Source organism: Apodemus sylvaticus, chromosome 1, assembly GCF_947179515.1.
Source record: "Apodemus sylvaticus chromosome 1, mApoSyl1.1, whole genome shotgun sequence".
In the NCBI taxonomy this organism is placed as follows: Eukaryota; Metazoa; Chordata; class Mammalia; order Rodentia; family Muridae; genus Apodemus; species Apodemus sylvaticus.
In genome coordinates, this window is record NC_067472.1 from 58,478,864 (window position 1) to 58,500,878 (window position 22,015).

The following is a 22,015-nucleotide window of genomic DNA, read 5'->3' on the forward strand; positions in this document are numbered from 1 at the left end:
ATAGTGAGCAGTCAAACAATAGAAGAGACACAAACTAGCCCATCCCAAACACAGACTCTGCCCACTGCAGTGGACACAGGGAGAGGCCAGGAGACCAGGCCCAACAGAAGCCAGCTGGCCATATGAAGACTCCCCTGACCATCCACCCCTGAGGGAACCAGAAGTCCCCAGTGGCCCAGATCCAGATCCTTGTGTGGATCCAAAGCAAGCCAGCACAGATTCACCAGTGTTGGCTGGTGTCCCTCCAGGTCAGGTTTCTCTTCAAAGGAAGGTGTCAGGCTTCTCTAAATCCAACCCTAGGTTCCCTAAAGCTAAGACTACGGGGATATCTAGTCTTAGTCTCGAGCCAGTAGGAACTCTGGGGAAAATGTCATTCACAAGCAAAGGGCTGGGCTGTACACTACTACCAGAGTCGCTCTTTGGCTCCTATCTGGTCAGTTAGTGAGGGGACAGCATCCTACGTGAGGGGCTGGCTATCACTTGAAAAAGGCAGTTCTCCCACCGAAATGGTGGCTTGTGTCTCCTTCTCTCTGGCACCTGAAGATTTAAAAGGGTAGTGGGCATGGGAGTGGTAAGAAGAGGGTTCTGGTTCTTGGCCCTAATGAATCATGGAGGCCCAGATGGAAGCAGGTCTAATCATTATGGTCAATGACTAGGAGAGAGTGGATGCAATAGGGACACGGGCCGACAGGACTCTAGCCACAACTGGACCCCACTGAAGCTTCTCACCCTGCGGCCAATATCAGGAGGTGAGAGACGGACCAGGGATAGTGGTGGCTGGGCCAGGCCTTGTCATCTGGAAGCCCCAGACTCTTTCTAATCCAATGGCTTTGCAGGGCAGACCACACTCCCTACCCTCCATCCCTTTCCCCCTTCCTTCTATACTGCATGAAACGTTGACAGTGTGCCCAGGTGGCTGTGGAGGCAGCCAGGGATGCTGCCTGGAATGATTCTTGAAACAAAATAAAACTGGGGCAGGAAGGAGGTTTATAGGGAGCTCTGCTCAGCCTCAAGTTGTTTTACTATCTTCACTGGGAACCGGTCTCAACCTTGGGCCCCACAGGGGCTCTGGGTCCTTCCTCCATTGCTGGCAGCAGGGGGGGGGGGCGGGGGGGGGTATCTTCCATCTACAAAGGAAGCTCTGAAGGAGGGATCCCAGTACCAGCCCTGGTTAGGGAAGGAGGGGATGGTGAAGTCAAGGAAGCCTTCGTGATAGTGACACTGAAGAGTATTCAATGTGTAAGGCAGGAAAAGCATTCCTAGTAACAGCACATCACAAGAGAGCCTTGCTAGCACACTGGGATGGATTGGGGGATCTGAGGGGGTGGGGTGCAGAACACAGACCAGGGATGGAAAAAGGATGTTACATGGTCATTGAGAATTGGTGCTCAGGCTGCAGCCCAGAAACACTTAAAGGCAGCAACTGTGGCATTCCCCTTATAGATATGTAGAAACCAGAGCCCAGAGAAGAAACACACCTAAGATCATGCAACAAGAAAGTTGCAGATTTATGATCAAGTTCAGGTTATAGGGTTGGAAAGTCTATGCTCTTGACACCTAGGACACATTATCTTTCTCCAATTCCTCAAAAGTCCCTGAAGGCCAGCTGAGAACCTTCTGGATCCCAACATACTTCTTCCTTTCCTTTTCTTTCCCCTGGAGCTCATGAGCAAGATAAGAATTCCCAGTGTCTCAATAAGGGGCAAATGGTGCGGATCTGATCATATTCATTGTATACTTGTATGGAATTCTCAAGAATAGTTTTTTTCCCCAAGACAGGGTTTCTCCATGTAGCCCTGGCTGTAACTGCCTCTGCCTTCTGAGTGCTAGGATCTACACTACCACTGCCCAGCTTAAGAACAAAGAGAAATTTAAATTTCCAGCATCCCCGATAGGTCACGGGTCTCAGACCACAGACTAGTTAGTGTCCCATGTCTTGAGAACCATAGCCTGGCAGAGACCTGAGAGGCTGAGGAAGATGGGCTTTGGAGGCACCAGCATCCCAGATGAGGCAGAGGGTCTCTGTCTGCTGGCAGGAGGGAATGGGGAAGGGCTTGGTGAGGAGTTGAAGACCTGTAAGGGAAATGAACAAGCTGTGGGCAGAGGGGTGAGCAGGGCAGATCACTCCACAACATCTAGGTTTGGGGTTCATTAAAGAGAACTCAAAATATGGCATGTTCTCCAGACAATGGTGGCACACACCTTTAATCCCAGCCAGCACTTGGGAGGCAGAGGCAGTCAGATCTCTGTAAATTAAGGTCAGCCTGGTCTACAGGGTGAGTTCCAGGACAGCCAAAGCTGTCAGAGAAACCCTGTCTTGAAAAACCAAACCAAACCAACAAAAATGTGAGGGACACTCAGAGCTGGAGAGGTGGCCAGAGGCCGAGGGCACCGGCTGCCTAGCTGAGGACCCAGGTTTTGTTTCAAGCACCCACACAGTGGCTCCCAAGTCTGGAATTCCAGTTCCAGAGGATCTGGTGCCCTCTAGGTCACACTTGTGATTCACTTACACATGCAGGCAAAACACTAATACACATAACACAGAAAGCACCAATCAAATCTTTTTCTAAAAACTCAGAGGAAGAGTTACTGGATGGAAAGCAGGATGGCTGAGGGTGACAGGAGGATTACCCCAACCCCATCTTCTTTCATGCTTCCCTTCACCTGTCACTACCATTTCTGACCCCTTTCCTAAGCTCCCACCCTTCCCCACCCTTTCCTCTTTCCTATTCCTCTGACCCAGGTCTATGGACCTTGCCTTCTGAGTCCCAGGCCTTGCTCTCTAAGAACCCACCCACAAGGAAAGGTGTGGAGGTCAATAACTCACCCCGTATTGCCAGAGGCCGGCCTGCCCACAGGGAGAGGAAGACGCATCCCTTTAGCACCCACTGACCCATTGTGCCTGCAGTTCCCCAGAGTGACAAGTTAACTAGAGAGCAAATGAGTGCTGAGGTGGCCACAGTGCTTCGCTGTTCAGTCTTCTCACCGGGAAAGCCCAACCATGCACAGCAAGGCAAGGAGGGGAAGCCGAAGAGGAGGTCCACGCAGGGGGCAGCTGTGTAGGAGAGGGTATCTCTCAGGTCCTGTCCAGCAGGACAGTGGCCCAGGTCTGCTTACCTGCTGTGTGAGAAGTCACTGCACTCTCAGGGCCTCAGGGTCTACAACTGGAAATGAAGAGTGTTGGACAAGCTAACCCATACAAGGCTCCTCACGCCTCCGACTTTATGCTTTTAAATTTTAAAGATTTTTCATTTTATATGAAGAGTTTGCTTGAATGTGTGTGTGCCGTGTGCCTGCCCGTGTCCACAGAGGACAAAAGAGAGCATAGAATACCCTGGAACTGGAGTTACTGGTTGTGTGCTACCACCTGGTGCTGGGAACCGAACACAGGTCCTCTGGAGCAACAAGTGTTCTTAGCCACTGAGCTCCCCGGCCCTCCATCTGTGTCCCCCCCCCCCTTCAGATACGGAGCCTTACAGATCTGCAGCTGGCCTCAGATTCACTATATAAACCAAACACAGTAGCAGACACCTTTAATCCCAGCATTTGGGAGGCAGAGGAGGGCAGATCTCTGAGTTGCAGGCCAGCCTGGTCTACAGAGTGAGTTCCAGGATAGCCAGGGCTACAGAGAGACCTTGTCTTAAAAAGACAAAAACAAAAAACAAAATTTCACTTTGTAGATAAGGATAACACCAAACTCCTATTTCTCCTGCCTCTGCCTCCCACATGCTGTGATTAGAGACATTTGTCACCACCCTGGCAGAATTTTTAAAGATTCTGTATGAACAAACTCTGGAACTAATGATGGGATTTGAGGCTTAGCTCCTCAAACTGCCAGATGGACCTTAGCCAAACTATCTCTCCTCTTTAAGCCTCCTGTTTCTTCATTTTCGAAGGTGCATAAGAATCATATGTACGTCAAAGGACAGAATAAAATGTCGTGTGCCAGGCTGGAGATATGGCTCAGCAGTTAAGAGCACTGACTGCTCTTCCAAAGGTCCTGGGTTCAAATCCCAGCAACCACATGGTGACTCAACAACCATCCATAATGAGATCTGAAGCCCTATTCTGGTATGTTTGAAGAGAGCTACAGGGTAGTTGCATATAATAATAAATAAATCTTTGTGCTGGAGCGAGCAGGCTGGAGTGAGCAGAGGTTCAGAGTTCAATTCCCAGCAACCACATGATGGCCCACAACTATCTGTACAGCTACAGTGTACTCATATACTTAAAATAAATAATAAATAAATCTTTAAAAAAATGTCACATGCCAAGTGTCTGTTACACAATAGGTGCTAGGTTTATGTGAGAGCAAAGCTTTGAGTGGCATAGTCTGGGCCGCGCCCCAGGGCTTCCAGAATCTGATGGTTGGAACTGAAGAGCCGTGAAGTGCACACACAAAGGCTTGAGGAAATTTACTCAAGATCAGGTGCACCCTGCTAAGCCTTTCCAAAGGCAAGACCACATCCACACAAACACCAGGTACCCCAGGCCAGGAACCCCAGAGGAAAGCCCAAGTAATGACCTGCAGAGAGCAGAGTGGCCACACAGTGGCAGTAAAGAGTCAGAACAGCCTGTGATGTCTAGCTGCAGGGGAATAGAGGGGGCCAGAAAATGGATCAGAAAGTTAGGTTTGTCCTTGAAGCAAGTAGAGGGGGGAAGGTAAAGACTTCTCTGCAGAGCACACCCCACCTCTTGTTCAGTGTGATGTGAACTTCACCTTCATCTCCTCTGTTTTCTTTTTTGTGCACTTATTGTTTATTTTTGAGGCAGGGTCTCACTGTGTAACCCTGGCTGGCCAGGAACTTGCTATGGAGACTAGGCTGGCTTTGAACTCACAGAGAATCACTGCCTACTGAGTGTTTGGCTTACAGGCATATACCACCATGACACTCAGACATTTGGCCGGTTTTGTTCTTTCAATCCGCCCCCTTTCCTTCCCTCCTGACCCTCTGTCCTTTCCTCCTTCTTTTCTTCATTTACCCTTTTCTTTTTCTTGCTGTGTTTATCCAGCCAGCCTGTCAATTAGACATAATATCCGGAACCACAGCTGGCGCCAGTCTGAGATAGTCTGGGGCACAGAAGTGGGTCAGCGGTGGCCCCTGCTCTAGAGGTGGTCATGACTCTGCTGGAGACCTGCAGCACCAATAACAACATTCCAGACCGATTCTGGCCCCACCTCCCCTGCCATTCTGAGGTCTCCAGGGCAGTCACATGCTACACGGGGTTCAGAAAGGATTCTCAGCTTGGAATTGATGGGGCCTAGAGGGGGCTGAGTCACAGGCCGGAAGTCCGCAGCAGCCACAGTAAACAGAAAAACAGCAAGCAGCACCCCAGTGAGGCCAACTGTGTGGCCACCCCACCCCACTCCAAAAATAAACTTCAGGAAAATAGTATAGTCCAGAGTCCAGCAGTGTCAGATTTGGGGAAATTCCTGGCTACCAGGGCAGATGGCCATGGGTCAGTGACTGACTGATATGCCTCACAGGAGCCTGAACATAGAATGCTGATGAGGCTGGACTGGACATGGTCAGACCGAGTCCTGGCTCTGAGTCTTATTGGCCCAGCCCAGGCAGCAGCCTCCCTCTGGGGTTCAATCCCCAAGTCTCCAAAATGGAAGCCGACCTCACAGTGTGAGAGCTGAGAGCAATAATGTCCAAGACATGAGATTTGGGGACAGTCTTAGGGTCTCTCTTAAGAAGTCACCCTCAAGCTGGAGAGATGGCTCAGCCGTTAAGAGCACTGACTGCTCTTCCAGAGGTCCTGAGTTCAATTCCCAGCAACCACATGGTGGCTCACAACCCTCTGTAATGGGATCCGATGCCCTCTTCTGGTGTGTCTGAAGACAGCTACGGTGTACTCACATACATAAAAATAAATAAATCTTTAAAAAAAAAAAAAGTCATCCTCTCTAGACCTCAATTTCCTTCTCTGTAAAACACAGGTAGCAAATCCTGCCTCCTGGTGGACAGTCCCTGCACAGCAGCTATCAATCCCCCATTAGTATGTGCTGTTATGAGGTATTATGAGGTATACAAAGAAACTGTAAAGTGTGACAGTTGTCAAGTGTGTCATTAGAGTGATTATCCCTATAGCAACCAAGGCCGCCTCTGCCCGACTCTTGGCTTCCTCCACCCTTGGTCTAGCTCCACCTGCCTGCCAGGCTAGCCCCGATGACAGCAGCAGGGATGACGATGACGAGGCTGACAGCTGACTGGGGGGTGGGGCCCCTCCTCGCCACTCCTTTTATTGGGCATCCTGCTCAGCTACACACCCAGCTTCATACCAAGTCCTGCCCAACCCTGTGGCAGTTTCGGGGAAGGGGCATCCAAAAGGTGGAGCTGGGGAGATCCTGGGGAGGCTCCTTCCGTGCAGCTGACCTCTGCCCCTGAGGGAAACTGGAAACTGCTTCCTTGAGATACAGCGGGGATCAAATACGGCTGAAGGTCATTTTCACCTGCCTGACTTTGACTACAATGAGGGATGACATCGTGGCCAGTGTGGAGATGGGAGACAAAACCCAAAGACTTCTGGCCACGTCCCACTTAGCTTCCATGTAAACACGCAGTCTGAGGGCTGGGGAGACAGGTGAGACCTTTCTCCCCTCTTTTTTAGACAGACTATCCCAGTATGGCCTTGGACACACTGTACAGCCAAGCAGACATTGGACTTCAGATTTTCCTGCCTTCACCTCACCAGTATTGGAATTAGAAGCATGTATCACCAAGTTCAGTTTATGTGAAACGGGGAATGGAACAGAGACTTTCACTCGTGCTGGTTAAGCCTTTTAGCAACACAGCTACGTTTCCAGCCCACTTATGCTCACTAAAAGTTAAAAAGAAAACTCTGATCGGAAAGAAGGATGCGGACACTTAGAGAGCAGTTAAGATATATTCCTGAAATCCAAAGTGCTCCACCATCCAGATACTCGCTCCTCTGCCAAGTCCCGCCCTCTGTCCTGTCGCTAAGAAGTGGGGGGCGTGGCTACCTTGCTCCAGCCTTTTCGAAGACGTTCTTTTTGAAACACCTCTGTGGCTTTTTCCTCAAGACTCTGCCTGTCCAGGCCGAAGGTCCTCCTTAATCTACCCCAGATGAAGAGCTCCCTTTTCCTTTCTCCCATCCCGGCAGTTCCCATTCTAGGCTTCTCACAGAAAAGGTTTTGATCGAAACAGTGCAAGGTCCTCAGACTCTAAGAAACTAAGGACCATCTGCATTGACTAAACATTACACCAAAGAGCTGGAGACAGCTGAGAGGTTAAGGACACTGGCTGCTCTTCCGGAAGTTCACCCACATGATAGCTCAGAATGTCTGTAATTCCAGTTCCAGGGCTTCAGGGTGCAGAGGGCACCAGGCTGCACAGACACACACCCACACACGTAGAAAAACGTAAAGGTCATCATACTATATACTATAATATGAACCATTCATGACATCAGCCTCGTGCCAGAGCCAGCTCTGAGCTCTACAGCTGGAAGGTTCCATAGTTTTCCCTAGATTATTGGCTGCCTGGGTGAGTTGCGTGGTAATTCACTTTCATCGACGCTTCCTGGTGCTGGCTGAAGAGGTCCTCAGTGACCCACAAGGGAATGCCCGGGCCACTCCTTTCTCATCTGGCCTACAACTTCTGGAGGAGATCCACAAATAGCAGAAACTCATATTCATTCATTCATTCATTCACAAAAATCATCTCCCACCCATGGCAGATAGTCCAGGTGCTTCCTTCTTCCCTGTCCCCAGCCTCTCTCCAAGTACTTGTCCACTTGTCTGCGATGAGCTCTGGGTGCCCTCTGGAGGCGCAGGTCTCCGCCCACCCCTGCGGCCTCAGTGACTGCACGCAGTAGGTGCTGCGAAAGTCTTTCTTGAGTGGCTAGACAGGCCGCCAGGAGACCGGACCGCAGGAGCGTCCACCCTCGGCCGGTCGCCGCACCCTCACCTTGTCCGGGGCTTCTCACCTGAGCTGGGTGTCCCCCGCCCCCCGAGCCGCCTCCTGCCCCGGCCGCCCCGCTCCCACTTCCTCCCGCCGCCCCGCCCCTTCCACATTCCTGTCCCGCCGGGCCAGCCCCGCGCCCGCCGCAGCCAGCCCGCCGCGTACCGCCTGCTGCTCCGCGCAGCGCGGTCCGCCAGCCCGGGATGAACGCGTCCCAGGCTGCGGGAGAGGAGGCGCCGCACAGCGGGCGCTCGGTCAAGGTGGTCCTGGTGGGCGACGGGGGCTGCGGGAAGACGTCACTGATGATGGTCTTCGCCAAAGGGGCCTTCCCAGAGGTGAGTGCCCTCACCCTTGGCCCTGCGCTGGGACACCCCCATGTGCGGGTCTGCTGAGAGCTGCCTCGGAAGTACCCAGTCGAGCCTCCCAGGGGGAATCTCCGCAGGGCCTGGGGTCGAAGGCAGAGTTTTCCAGTTTTAGCCAGGAGGAGCGAAGTGGGACTAATGGCACTTAGGGGGAGGGGTGTCACAGGGACTGAATTAGGCCACCTGGGGAAATAGCAAGTCCTAAGGGAGCAGTTGTTGTCACTACTTGGCGAAGAGAGTGTGAGGACTTTGGAGCTTTACTGGCAGCAGTAAAATCAAGCCTTTGCCTCTCACAGCTGTGTGCCTTTGGGCAAGTCCCTTACCCTCTCTGTGCCTGTTTCTTTAACTGCTTGATAGGACTGACAGCCCCTACCCGAGCGAATAGAAGAGTGCAGAAAGTTAATAAGTGATGTTCGTTGGGCGACACCACCTCTTCTCCAACCCTAGCCCCTATGGTGCAAAACCCTAATCTTCACCTTAGAGAGGAAAACCGTGGACCACGGACCCTTCTCTGAAGAGCCCTGTTCTCCTTAGGTCTTGCTTCTCTAAGCCTCAGTTTTTCAGAGCAACCTGATGGGGGAAGGATGCTGGGACAGTGAGGCTGATGGACAGCTCAGTGCAGTACCTGGTTCGTCCTGGCTTGTCACCGTGAGTCCTTGAGGACAAACTCTCCAGACAGCTCAATAGACGCCATGACCAGGACAATGGCTGAGTCCTCTTTCTGTGCCTCCCTTAGCAGTGGGGGTCCTGGGTGTCTGTGGGTTTGCCGTCAGCAACATGTCTTCTTCTCCTGTCCCTACATCCTCCCAGCCTCTGGGATTGTGCAGAGGTGGATAGTTTGATGGAAGGGGCCAGAGAAGCTGACCTGGCGAACAGGACACAGTTTTGCTCCCCACTCTGAACACCAGAGGTTTTTACGAGTTCTTTTGGGGGGGTGTATTTTTTTATTTTTACTTTAGTGGTTTCTGTTTTGTTTTTGAGACAGGATATTACTGTGGAGGCCTTGAACGCACGGTGCTCCTGTCTCTCAGTCCAACAATTGCTGAGATTATATATATGCGCCACCAGACCCATTTCAGAGCCTTTGGTTTTGTGGTTTGCAAAGGTGCTAGCATCACCTCTTTTGACCAGTTACACTGTTTTGGGGGGTTTTTTGTTTGTTTGTTTCTTTCTTTTTTAAGTATAGGCGATATTTACCAGGTCTTTAGGTACTGCCCATGGGAACCCAACCATCGTGGGAACCAGGAGATCAGAGGAGGCACCGAAAGGTGGAGGGGGGCGGGGCAGGGAGGGCTCAGCATCACTGTCCTGGGTCAGACATTCTAGATGGTGACATTGACAGCAGGAGACAGACAAATTTCATAGGGAAACACCTTTAACTCCACGAACTATGTATGGGGTTTTGTTTGTTTGTTTGGATTTGTGTGTGTGTCCTTTTTTCAAGACAGGATTTCTCTGTGTAGTCCTAGCTGTCCTAGAACTTACTCTGTAGACCAGGCTGGCCTCTGCTTCCCAAGTTCTGGGATTAAAGGTGTGTGCCACCACTTGAGAGGCTCATGAACTATATCTTTTACAGGACACAGTAGAGTGACAGAAGATCAGAGTGGTCATGGGGGGGGGGAAGGGGTGTGTGTGTGGAAGGGGAGGGTGGACCAACCTTGTCCTTAGTCTAGGAAGTCCCTGACATGAGAGTGGATTCTTTTTATTTTAGTTAGCAAGTTACTTTTCTTTTTGAGACAAAGTCTCTATATGTAGTCTATATTCATCTCAAATCAATCATCCTCCTGCCTCTGCTTCCATAGTGCTGGGACTACAGGAATGAAATAACACTATTAGAGACAGGATTTCTCTGTGTGTAGCCCTAGCTGTCCTGCAATTTGCTCTACAGACCAGGCTAGCCTCAAACACAGAGATTTGCCTGTCTCTGCCTGGGATTGCAGGTATGTGCTGCCACTGCCCAGCTGGCTTGTTGAGACAAGGTCTCAGCCTTAAGTAGTTTGACCTAAATGACCTCAGAATCCGATATGTAGCCAAGGATGCTTTTTTTTCCTTTAAATATTTATTTTATTTATATGAGTACATTGTAGCTTGTCTTCAGATACACCAAAAGAAGGAATCGAGCCCTATTATAGATGGTTGTGAGCCACCATGTAGTTGCTGGAAATTGAACTCAGGACCTCTGGAAGAGCAGCCAGTGCTCTTAACCTCTGAGCCAGCTCTCCAGCCCTAAGGATGCCTTCTAACATCCTTGCCTCCACTTCCCAAATGTGACTGCCTGCAGAGCCTTTTGAGGAGAACATGAGGGTAGCTCTGATCTGGCGCTCAGGTCACCTTGCCCCCTCCCTGAGGCACCTCCATGACATCTGAAGCCACCTCTACTGTCTGTTGATCCAGTCACAGCCTCTTCTGCCTCAGCCTGGAAGCTCAGGTTCCTATGTTCCAGGCTTTCTGCCTGCAGCAAAGGGCAGAGGAGAGAGTGGTTGGAGAATCCTCTGATCTTCACTGGCTAACCTCCAACCTCAAGTTTACGGCCAAAGGGGCAAAGTAGAGTTTATGGGGCAAGGAGAGACCTCTTTCCCCAAGAAGTCTCAGGTGGCACTGAGAACACCGCCATTCTTAGTGGCTTACAAGACAGGGACAGGAGGTGGACGAGAGCACTCACCTGCAGAACTATTCAGTCTGCAGTCCTCAGACTGCTCCAGTTTCCACAGGTGTCCTACCTGGGGAACCCTGTCCTCATTCTGTAATGGTCACCTATCTGTGAACTCCAGGAGGGCAGGACCAAGGCTGAGTCATCTCTGTCCTGGGTCAACCCAAGCCAAGTCTTGTGTCTCTTGCTGAACAAAACAGATAAGATTAGGTAGGCACTTCTGCCTAGGGAGTGGGGGCAAAGAACACCACAAAAGGTGTAAAGCCACATTCCAAAGGAAGAGGCAGGGCAGTGACACTAGCGATACAGCCAACACATCCCCTTGCAGCTCACCTCAGGTCTATCTGATGCCGGGAGCAGGAATTGGTGACCTCAGGAGAGGCAGGCGGCCGGAGTGGCCCCTGAAGACTCACAGCACCAGCACTGTCTCTGCCTCACCACCCCCTTCCCTCAGAGCCTCTTGATGTTACTGAGGTTGTGGAAGTCAAGAGTTTAGAGAGCAGTGGGCTGGGGCCACATCACAGGCGTTTGTGAGACACTGGCCTGTGTCTCCCAAGATCTTTGTCGTTGGCCCTCAACTGGCATTTGGGTGGCCACACTGGGTCTCTAATGCATAGCTGAGAATCCCCCCTGTGACAGTCCTTGCTCTAGGCCAGAGACTACAGTTGATGTCTTCATTAGGGTTTTACTGCTGTGAAGAGACCCCATGACCATGGCAACTCTTCTAAAGGGCAACATTTAACTGGGGCTGTCTTAGCTTCAGAGGTTCAGTCCATCAATGTCATGGCAGGAAGCATGGCAGTGTAAGGGCAGGCTTGGTGCTTGGCAAAGAGCTGAGCGTTCTACAGCTTGATGTGCAGATGACAGCAGGAGACTGTGTGCTACACTGGTCATAGCTTGAGCATAAGAGACCTCAAAGCCCGTCCCCACAGTGACACACTTCTTCCAACAAGGCCGCACCTTCTAATAGTGCCTCTTCCTATAAGCCAAGCATTCAAATATATGAGTCTGTGAGGGCCAAACCTATTCAAACCACCACAGGGGAGGCATGGAAAGGAAATATCCAGAGGGACGGACAGGGCTGGTGTGGACAAGTTCAAGCAGGTGAACGGTGACCGTAAGTGCTGGGCCAGGCCTTCACTTTGAATCCTGAGGTGACGCTCTTTCTCATAACCAGTGATGTTGTCGGAACTGGGTCCTAAGCCATGCTCATTTGATCTCAAAGCCAGTGCTTTCCTCAGACTACCCAGTAGGAAAAAATGCCCAAGGGCAGAGCGTGCTCAGAGGGGCAGGAAGGCTGCCTGAGCCCTTGACTTGTTCCTTCCGTAGGAGAACAGAATAGACATACCCCATGCCGTCTTCTCCATAGTTCTCCAGGTGCCTACTCTCCCCTCCCCTGCGTGCCTCAGTGTCCTAGAGAACATCCTGACCCATCTCTCGATTGCCCCTCCCAGCTGGCCAGGGCCTGACTCAGAAGACTGTCAGGCAGTCTGGCCATCAAACAGGCAGGCATGAAGTCCTCCTGAGTCACAGGCAAGGAGGAGGCCTGCCTGACACAGGAAAGGAAGAGAGTAGGGTCCCCACACTATGATCCGACAAGGCAGCCCTGGCCAAGTGAGGACGCTGAGCCTGTCGTCCGGCTCTCAAAAGGCTGAGGCAGGAAAACTCGCAGGCCATCCTGAGCTGTAGTTTAGAACTTATATAACAAAGAAAGGGGCAAGAGGAAGGGGATGGCCCAGCAGGTACAGACACTTCCTACCAACCTGACAGCCTGAGTTCCATCCACAGGACCCACATGGTAGGAGATCATAGACCCCTCAGGGCTTTTCTCTGACTTCTACATGAGTACTCCCGCCATGTGTGTGTGTGTCCCCTCCAATAAATGTAATAAAAAATAAACCAATGGGGGCTAAGAGAGCTCAGGGGGTAGAATGCTCAACTGGCATACATAAAGTCCTGGGTCCAGTCTCCACCATCACACACACTAGGTGTGGTGGTACCTGTCCGTGCTTGCAGGATTCAGGAGATGGAACCAGGAGGGTCATGAGTTCAAGATGTTCCTTGGCTACATGAGACCCTAGTTCAAATAATAAACCAATAACAAGATCAGGAGGTTAAGGGTTGCTCACAGCAAAATGCTGCAGATGCAGCAGTTTGGCAAACTTCATTACCTGTGGCTCAGGGCCCTATTCTGCAAAGGTTCCGAGCTTTTGATCAAGCTATCAAACATGACACGTTCACTCTTCAACTATTGTAGAGAGGGTGTACCTCGAAATCTGACACAGGCAGGTAGGTATGGGATTTTGGGAGGGGCAGAAAAGGGGAGAACCCCAATTCTTTCTGAGCCAGAGAGGTCAGCCAGTCTCCAGTGGACACGTCTAGGGTGGACTAGGGAACTGTCTTAGTTAGGGTTTCTATTGCTGCTACGAAAAACCATGCGGCATATACTTCCAAATGCTATTCACCATCAAAGGAAGTCAGTGAGGAAAGCAGGAGCTGATGTGGAGGATATGGAGGGGGCTGCTTACTGGGTGCCTTCCCCCTGGCTTGCTCAACCTGCCTTCTTATAGAACTCACCACCACCAACCCAGGAATGGCACCACCCACATCGGGCTGGGCCCTTCCCCATCAATCACTAAGAAAATGCCCTATAGCTGGATCTTATGGAAGCATTAAGGGTCTCTCCTTTCAGATGACTCTAGTTTATGATCAAGTTGACATAAGACCAGCCAGCACAGGGATTGTGCCCTGGGTAACCCACTCCAGAGAGGCCCCTGTTGTGTCGTGTGTGTGTGTGTGTGTGTGTGTGTGTGTGTGTATGTGTGTGTGTGTGTGTGTGTGTGTATGTGTGTGTGTGTGTGTGTGTGAGGGAGGATCAGGAAAGGCAAGCTGAGACAGGGAGTGTGTGAAAGGAACCTTCAGATTCATGAGGCCTGAGAGGAGCCATACATGATGATCTAAGTCTCTAGTTCCAGTATTCAGAACGTGAAAGCCAAAGAGGATTGCAAGCTCTAGTTGAAACTAGGCTACTGGGCTACTGGGCTACATAACAAAACCCCATCTCAAAAAGAAGTGAAGAAGCTTCCCCACTGCCAAAAAAAAAAAAAAAAAAAAAAAAAAAAGCCAAGCAAGGCGGTAATCCCAGCTTTCAAGAGGCAGAGGCAAGTGGATGTCTATGTTCTAGGCCAAGCAGGTCTATATGGCAAGTTCCAGGCCAGTCAAGGTTACACAGTGAGAACATGTCTCAGAAACTCAAAAACAAAAGGGCAGGGGTGGGGGTCTGGAGAGACGGCTCAGTGCAGAAGACCACAATCCACATGGTGGATCCAGCTGTCAGTAACTCCAGTCCCAGGGGATCGGCTGCTGTCTTCTGACCTCCTGGGCACATGGCACACACGTAGTGCACACACATTCATGCAGGCAAAACATAAAATATTATTTTTAAAAAAGGAGCTGGATGTTATTAATCTCAGTCCTTAAGAAGCAGAGGCAGGTGGATTTACATAGTGAGTTCCAGGACAGCCGGGGCTATAGAGAGACTCGCCCGAAACAGATCATTTTTAGAAAATAACTGTTGTTCTATTGCTGTGAAGAGACACCACAACCAAGGCAACTCTTTTTGTTGTTGTTTTGGGACAGGGTTGTTTTTTTTGTTTTTTTGTTTGTTTGTTTGTTTTGTGAAGCTCATTATCCTGAAACAAGCTCTGTGGACCAGGCAGGCCTTGAACTCAGAGAGAAAGGCTTGTGCCACCACCACTGCGCTGACCAAGGCAACTCTTATAAAGGAAAGCATTTAATTGGGGGCTGGCTTGCAGGTTCAGAGATTAGCCCATTATCATCATGGCAGGGAGCGTGGATGTACACAGGCAGACATGGTGCTGGAGGAATAACTGGGAATTCTACATCCAGACCTGCAGGCAGCAAGAACAACAGGCCTGGTCACACTTGCTTGTAACCTCAAGCTGAGATTTTCACACTTGCTTGTAACTTCAAGCTGAGATTAAAGAGGCTGAGGAAGGAGGATGGCTGTGAATTCAGGTGTAGTCTAGGCTGGCAAAACCCCAACTCAAAGGGAAAAAAGTCAGGAGGGGTAGCATGTTCCACACCTTTAATCCTAGGACGCAGGAGCTGGCGACGGAAGAGTTGGGAATCAAAACCAGCCTGGGGTTTATGAGAATCTATCTAAAATAGAAGGAGGGAAGTAAAGGAGACCTCAGACATTGGGAGCCTGAGTTTCCCAAGACAGACTGAGTCTTCTTTAGTACAGGCTCCTCAGTGCCCAGAGCTAGGCCTGGAGAAAGGGCTAACATTCGCTACATGAATATATGAATGAACAAGGGAAGAAGCGGGTATGTGTTAATGTCTTCCCAGGAAGAGGGGAGATCTCAGGTGAAAGCTCACAAGGGGACACTGGACAAAGTTAATGCCAGTAGCCAGCATGTATGGCATGCTTCTTCTGTGCCAGGCTGTGTGCCCAGTGCCTGACTCCTTAATGTAATGTTCTGCTATACGAGAGGGACTTCAGTCTTCCTGTTTATAATCAAGGAAAACACGACCCAGGAGCATGGAGACCTTCCTGGCATCAAACTCTAAGCCTTTCCCCAAGCCTGGTCACTGTGAACTGGGGGTCTTCTCAGAAGCAACCACAGTGAGAGGTTGTTGTGTAGGCATTTTTGGGGATCTGGCTTGCTCCAGAACCCTCAAAAACTTCCTTAACTTTGTCCTCTTTCTTCTTCAGAGCTACAGTCCCACAGTGTTTGAGCGCTATAATGCAACTCTGCAAATGAAGGGTAAACCTGTGCGCCTCCAAATCTGGGACACAGCCGGTAAGTGTGGGAAAGAGAAGGGGAGCCCCAGGGGCTTCTGAACCAGGAAGTCAGCCAGTCTCCAGAGAACAGCACTGGCAGCAGGAGGGGCCCTAGGAAACTCAGCCCCTCACCTCCTGTGCCCACGTTCCCTGCCTAGGACAGCCTCCTAAGCTTTGTACCCTGAATATAGCTTCTCTAAGACCTCCTGACCTTGATCTGTGCACACACACACACACACACACACACACACACAGAGGCTCCTGGCCTGGCCCATACATGGGTTAGCTCAAAACTAAATGCAGTGGGACTCAGAAGTTATATATTCGACCTGCTCAGACCAGTTTGTTGGTGTCCTATCTTCCCTTGCCCTCACTGCACATGCGAGAGCAAAGCAGTTCCCTAAGCCTGGCCTCTGCTGCACACTCACCCCTGAATAGGATCTTCCAGCCATGGCTTCTCCAGGCCAAGGCTGCTATAAACCACAAGCAAACCAAGTAAGAGCCAACCCAAGGGGACATCCACATGAGATACAAAACTTGACCCTACTCTCTAAAAGCCCAGGTCTGCTAAGGCGACCTCCCTGGTGTTGGGGAGATGCTGAAAGCAGGCAGAAGGACCATAGGTAGTGACTCCTCTCTTTGCCTAGGGCAAGATGACTATGACCGCCTTCGGCCCTTGTTCTATCCTGATGCCAATGTCTTGCTCCTCTGCTTCGATGTGACCAATCCAAACAGCTTTGACAACGTCTCCAACCGGGTAGGTGCTGGGGTGACAGAGGGCATGACATCAGTCTCCAGGCCACTGCTCATCGCTCTACCCTGTTGGCTGTCACAGCTTGGCAGGCCTGGACTGGGCTGACGGCTCAGTGGTTAAGAGGGCATACTGAGCTGGCCATGGGCCTTTAGTCCCAGCACCAGAGAGGCAGAGGCGTGGGTATTTCTATGAGTTTGAAGCTAGCCTAGGTTACATAGTGAGTTCCAGGCCATTCATGGATAAACAATGGAATCAGAGGGGGGAGGAGAAGGGGAAGGGGAGAGAGAGAGAGAGAGAGAGAGAGAGAGAGAGAGAGAGAGAGAGAGAGAGAGAGAGAGAGAGAGAAGGGAACAAGCACCTGCATGGGAGAGCTAACAACCACCTGTAACTTCAGTTAAGAGCACTTGTTGCTCTTGCAGAGGACCAGGGCTCAGTTCCCAGCACCCATGTGGTGGTTCAAAAGCATCCATAACTCTGGCTCCAAGAGAGTCAACATCTTCTGAACTCTATGAGCATCAGACATGTATGTGGTACACATGCCACATACTCATACATATATAATAAGCTAAAAGTTTTAAATGAATATTTTTTTAAGTGTATGGCTTGGAGATGACTCAGAGGTTAAGGCACCGGCTGCTCTTCCAGTGGATCCCAGCACCTACACAGTGGCTTATACCTGCCTATAACCCGTCCCAGGAGGTGTGAGATCTTCTGGCCTCCACAAGCATAGTGTGCACGTGGTGTACAGACAAAGCATACACACACAAGAAAGAAAGAAAGAAAGAAAGAAAGAAAGAAAGAAAGAAAGAAAGAAAGAAAGAAAGAAAGAAAGAAAGAAAGAAAGAAAGAAAGAAAGAGAGAAAGAAAGAGAGAAAGAAAGAGAGAAAGAAAGAGAGAAAGAAAAGAAACGTGCTAGACATGGTGGCATATGCCTTTAATCCCAGTACCCAGGAGGCAGAGTCAGGCAATCGGTAAGAGTCTGAGGCTAACCTGATCTATACAGTGATCTATGCATAGTGAATTCAGGGATTCATAATGAAACCCTGTGTAAAAACAAAAAATAAGAAAACAAACAAAAAAGCTTGGCAGGTCTTAGACATGTCTGGGTTTGATAGATACGTAGGTAACGTGAGACCTAGAACAAAACAGCAACTTGTTCGGGGTCACATAGCAGTGTGGCCGCTGGGTCTCTGCTCTGACTCACTCCAGTGGCTCCTGCCTGTCCTTACTACAGGCTAGAACACTGGCTTTTCCCCTTCTGACTCTGCTGAGAGTGCTGGGTGACTCAGAGGCTGCCTCTCTAGCCTGGGCCTGCTGGAAGTCACATGGGCTCTAAAGTCCAACCCTAGCTGCCCTTGCCCATACACTCATTTCTGGGAGTCAGTGACCTCTCGTGATGCCCTAGAACCAAGCGGGCTTCCCAGGATCAAAGAGGCAATCCTTTGAGTGCTTCTGCCCAGCCATGGCACTGCCCCTCACCCACCGCTTGCCAAGGCCTCCACACAAGCAATCCGTGGCCAGGTTCCCTTGGGCAGTGACAGCATTAGGAAAGACAACAGTAAGGATATGGCAACAACAGCATTAAGAACTTGTTATGTTTTCAATGGTGATGGTTGGGGGAGACAATAGCATTCAAAAAAAGAAAAAACAAACAAAAAACTTGCCATGCCTGGCATGGTAACAATCCCAGCACTCAAGGACAGGCAAGAGGATCTCTGTGAGTTTGAAGCCACCCCTGTCTACATAGTAAGTCCCCCCAACTAGTCAGGGGTACACAGTGAAACCCCTGTGTCTTGAAAAAGTAAAAAAAGAACGTGTCATGGAGTATGCACTGTCCTAGCATTACAGGAGTATTTGTTGACTTGTCATCCTGACAACCACATAGAGTCGAGATGCCTTCCTCTTGGATCATTTTCTATTAAAGGGGAAGCTCTGGAGTTGGAGCATGGGCTGTTGGTTTCATGCATTCCTTAGCACACCTCTGCACCAGGCCCTTATGGGCACTAGGGGCAGGGGCGGGAGAGTGGTTCCTATGGTGCAGTGGAAACAGTGGGTAGATTCCGAATTCTCCTATAAGGCAGAGCCCCAGCATTTGCTGGTCGATTACAGGTGGATAAGAGAGAAGCTGGACAAGGCAGGAGGGTGAGAAGCAGCCTGGGACAGGGTGGAGTTGAACAGGCCTATGGTACCTGGAATCTGCAGGTCCCCTGTAGGGAGTGTGGGGCTGGCCTGGGAAACCACTGAGGAGCCACCAGTTGGGCAGAGTGCAGCCAGGGACCTGAGGAGGCCCCCAGGGACCTGAGGAGGCCCCCAGGGAGCCATACCAGCTAGTGAAAAGAAGAGCCAAAGGGAGAGGAGGGGCAAAAGGGAAGAACTGGGAAAGCCAGAAGAGCAGACCCTGAATCCAGTGCAGGCTGATCTGAAGGAAGTGATCCTGGTGGCCAGGTTCTCACAGGCTTGGCCCTGCTGAGGCCTCCCCGCGGCTCAGTGGAGGGCTAGCTGGGCTCCAGTTACGTCCAGAATCCAGAGAATTTTAGCAGCTTATCCTGAGTGGCCCAAACAGCCGTGTACTCCTGAAGAGGAGAAACCTCCTCTATATCTCTGGTGCCCCAGATGTGAGGTCAAGGCTAAAATAAGTCATCCCTAATGTTCTTCTGGGGGTGCTCACTCCTGTTGAGACAAAGGTCTTCTATGTAGTCCTGGCTGGCCTTGAACTCAGAGACCTGCTTGTCACTGACTCCTGAGTACCTGTGTTAATGGGATTAAAGGTGTATTATGCCAGAAAGCTTACTTTTTCTTTTTTCTTTCTTTTTTTTTTTAATTTTTTTAATTTTTTAAATTTTTATTTATTTATTTATTTATTTTTGAGACAGGATCTTTCTGCCTAACCCTGGCTATCCTGGAATTCACTGTGTAGACCAGGTTAGCAAACCAGGCTAGCCTTAAACTTACAGAGATCCTCCTACTTCTGCCTCCCAAGTTATGGTATTAAAGCTCTGTGCCACCCCATCTGGCTTAGTTACTTTTATATAAATGCATATTTGGCCCGTTTTGAAAGTTATCCAAAGAAGTTTACTTTGCTGGTGATCGAGAAGCTGGACTCCGAGCCCTGCCTACTGGGCTCAAATCCCTCCATTTCCAATTGTGTGATCAACAGTAAGTTATAAAATCCTCTATGTCTTACTAACTGCATCTGTAATGTGCCCAACGACAGCATCTGCCAATAGGTGTGAAAATACACACGGGGGCTGGAGAGATGGCTCCAAGGTTAAGAGCACTCGCTGCTCCTCTACTGGGTTTGATACCCAACGCCCACACAGCAGCTCACAGATGCCTGTGAGTCCAGTCCCAGGGCGTCAGAAGCCCACTTCTACCTCCAAGGGAACCAGGCACAGGTGCTGCACAGGTATGCATGCGGACAAAAGGCTCATACACAAAGGTCTTGCTTTAAAAAAGACAATTAGAGCCAGACATGGTAGCACACACTGTAATCCCAGTGCTAAGAGGCAAAGGCAGGTGGATCTGAGTTTGAGGCCATTCCAGTCTACACAGTGAATTCCAGGACAGCCAGGGAAAGACCCTGTCTCAAAAAAAAAAAAAATGAAGAAATGAAGGAGAAAGGAAAAGAGATGCTGGGTGGTAGTGATGTACAACTTTAATCCCAGCACTCAGGAGGCAGAGACAGTCAGATCTCTGGGAATTCTAGGTCAGCCTGGTGTACAGAGTCAGTTCCAGAACAGCCAGGGCTACCCAAAGAAACCCTGTCTTGGAAGAAAAGAAAAAAGGAAGAGAGGAGAGAAAGATGATTCAATTATTTACACATTCCTGTTTCCTTGAGACGTTGTCTTAGGCCTTGAACCCTCTGTAGTTGAGGATGGTCTTGAATTTCTGATCTTCCTGCCTCCACGTCCCAAGTCCTGCAATTACAGGTCTTGTTTACGCGGTGCCGTGGATCTAATCCAGGGCTTCGGGCATGCTGGGCAAGCACTCTACCCAACTGAGCTCCCATGGGGAATTTGATGAGAACCTGTACTGAGTACACGGACAGAGCAAAGAGTTTTTCACTGAAGGTCAGAACTCCCAGTGACTCACACACAACCCTTCTCCCTGCAGTGGTACCCAGAGGTGACACATTTCTGCAAGGGAGTGCCCATTATTGTTGTGGGCTGCAAGATAGACCTGCGTAAGGACAAGGTCCTGGTGAACAAGCTGCGGAAGAAAAGATTGGAGCCCGTGACCTACCACAGGGTAGGTAGGAAGCTATTCCTGGGTGAGAGGCATTTGTGGAGGGAACCTCAGGGTACTTCTCTACCATGCCAGGTGTGGACTGGGGGGGGCGGGGGAGGTGGGGCTCGGAGGATGTTAGCAGTCGGGAAGGGTCAGCACTTGGAAGCAGAACCCAGAATACTCAAGGAGGTTCTGACAGGCAGATGGGTAATATGCATAGCACAAATGGGAGCCCTGAGGTGCATGTCACTTGATTTTAGACCCTTCTCTACAACACAGATTAGTTGCCCACTGAAGGTGCCCTAGAAAAGCCCACTTCCCACTCTGTCCTCAAGACTCCTGGCATAGCCAAATGAGTTTCACCCCGCACCCCAAACTCATAGCAGTTCCTACTGCTCCTTGGCAGGGCCACGATATGGCGAGGTCTGTGGGAGCAGTGGCCTATCTTGAGTGTTCAGCTCGGCTCCATGACAATGTGGAAGCAGTCTTCCAGGAAGCAGCTGAAGTGGCTCTCAGCAGTCGCAGTCATAACTTCTGGCGGCGGATTACCCACAATTTTTGCGTGGTCACCTGACTGGTTTGGAACCCACCTCGCCTTCCGGTTTACTCAGCTGGAGAAAGACCCAGGAGCAGCCCTTCTACTCTGTTGACTGGGATGGACCTAATCCCCAGACTGAGCTGGTAGAACCACATATCCACAGATGGGCTCCACTGAGGCCTGGCCCCTGGACCGAGGAATCCTGGATTGAAGAAGAGGGTCCCCAGACCCTTAGCTCTGGAACCACTGACAGACTCCCTGCGCCCAATCCTGGACCTGCATCCTGAGTGGGAGTCTGTGCGGTTTGATTTGGCGCCACCTTGTGGCTATTCTCTTGAGTTATACCTACTGGACCTAGGGTTCCTGAGACCATCCCAGGCTAACAACCTGCCCTGGCCCTGATCATCCTATTCGTCCCACTGATACGTTTAACAACTAAAATGGCATGCCTTATTAGTGTCCTGACTCTTGCTTCAAAGCATCTTTACATGCTTCTAGATAAGAAGGGCCCACCCACCTAGACCCCAGGGTGGAGCTGCTAAGACCCAAACCTGACTTTACCACTTCTAAGATCTTGAGAAGTTCTAGGCCTCGGCCTCCTCATCTGTAAAATGGCCAATCAGAAATTACATCAAGCATGAATAAAAGTCACAAGGACTAACACATTCAAAGAGCTTAGCATGTGCCTGGCGTGAAAGGTGTGCACTCTCATTTGTCTACTATGTTAACAGACTTCTCTAGAAACAGAA

At 50.4% G+C, this 22,015-nt stretch overlaps 1 protein-coding gene across 1 annotated transcript; it reads left to right on the top strand.

Annotated features, from left to right (window-relative positions):
• The first annotated feature begins 8,055 nt into the window (after positions 1–8,055).
• Rhod (ras homolog family member D) lies at positions 8,056–21,731 on the top strand. Its single transcript, XM_052173501.1, has 5 exons — positions 8,056–8,263; positions 15,679–15,766; positions 16,395–16,504; positions 20,615–20,749; positions 21,135–21,731. Exons 1-5 carry the CDS (start codon positions 8,132–8,134, stop codon positions 21,300–21,302), a joined length of 633 nt encoding a protein of 210 aa, XP_052029461.1. The 5' UTR covers positions 8,056–8,131; the 3' UTR covers positions 21,303–21,731.
• The last annotated feature ends 284 nt before the right edge of the window (positions 21,732–22,015 follow it).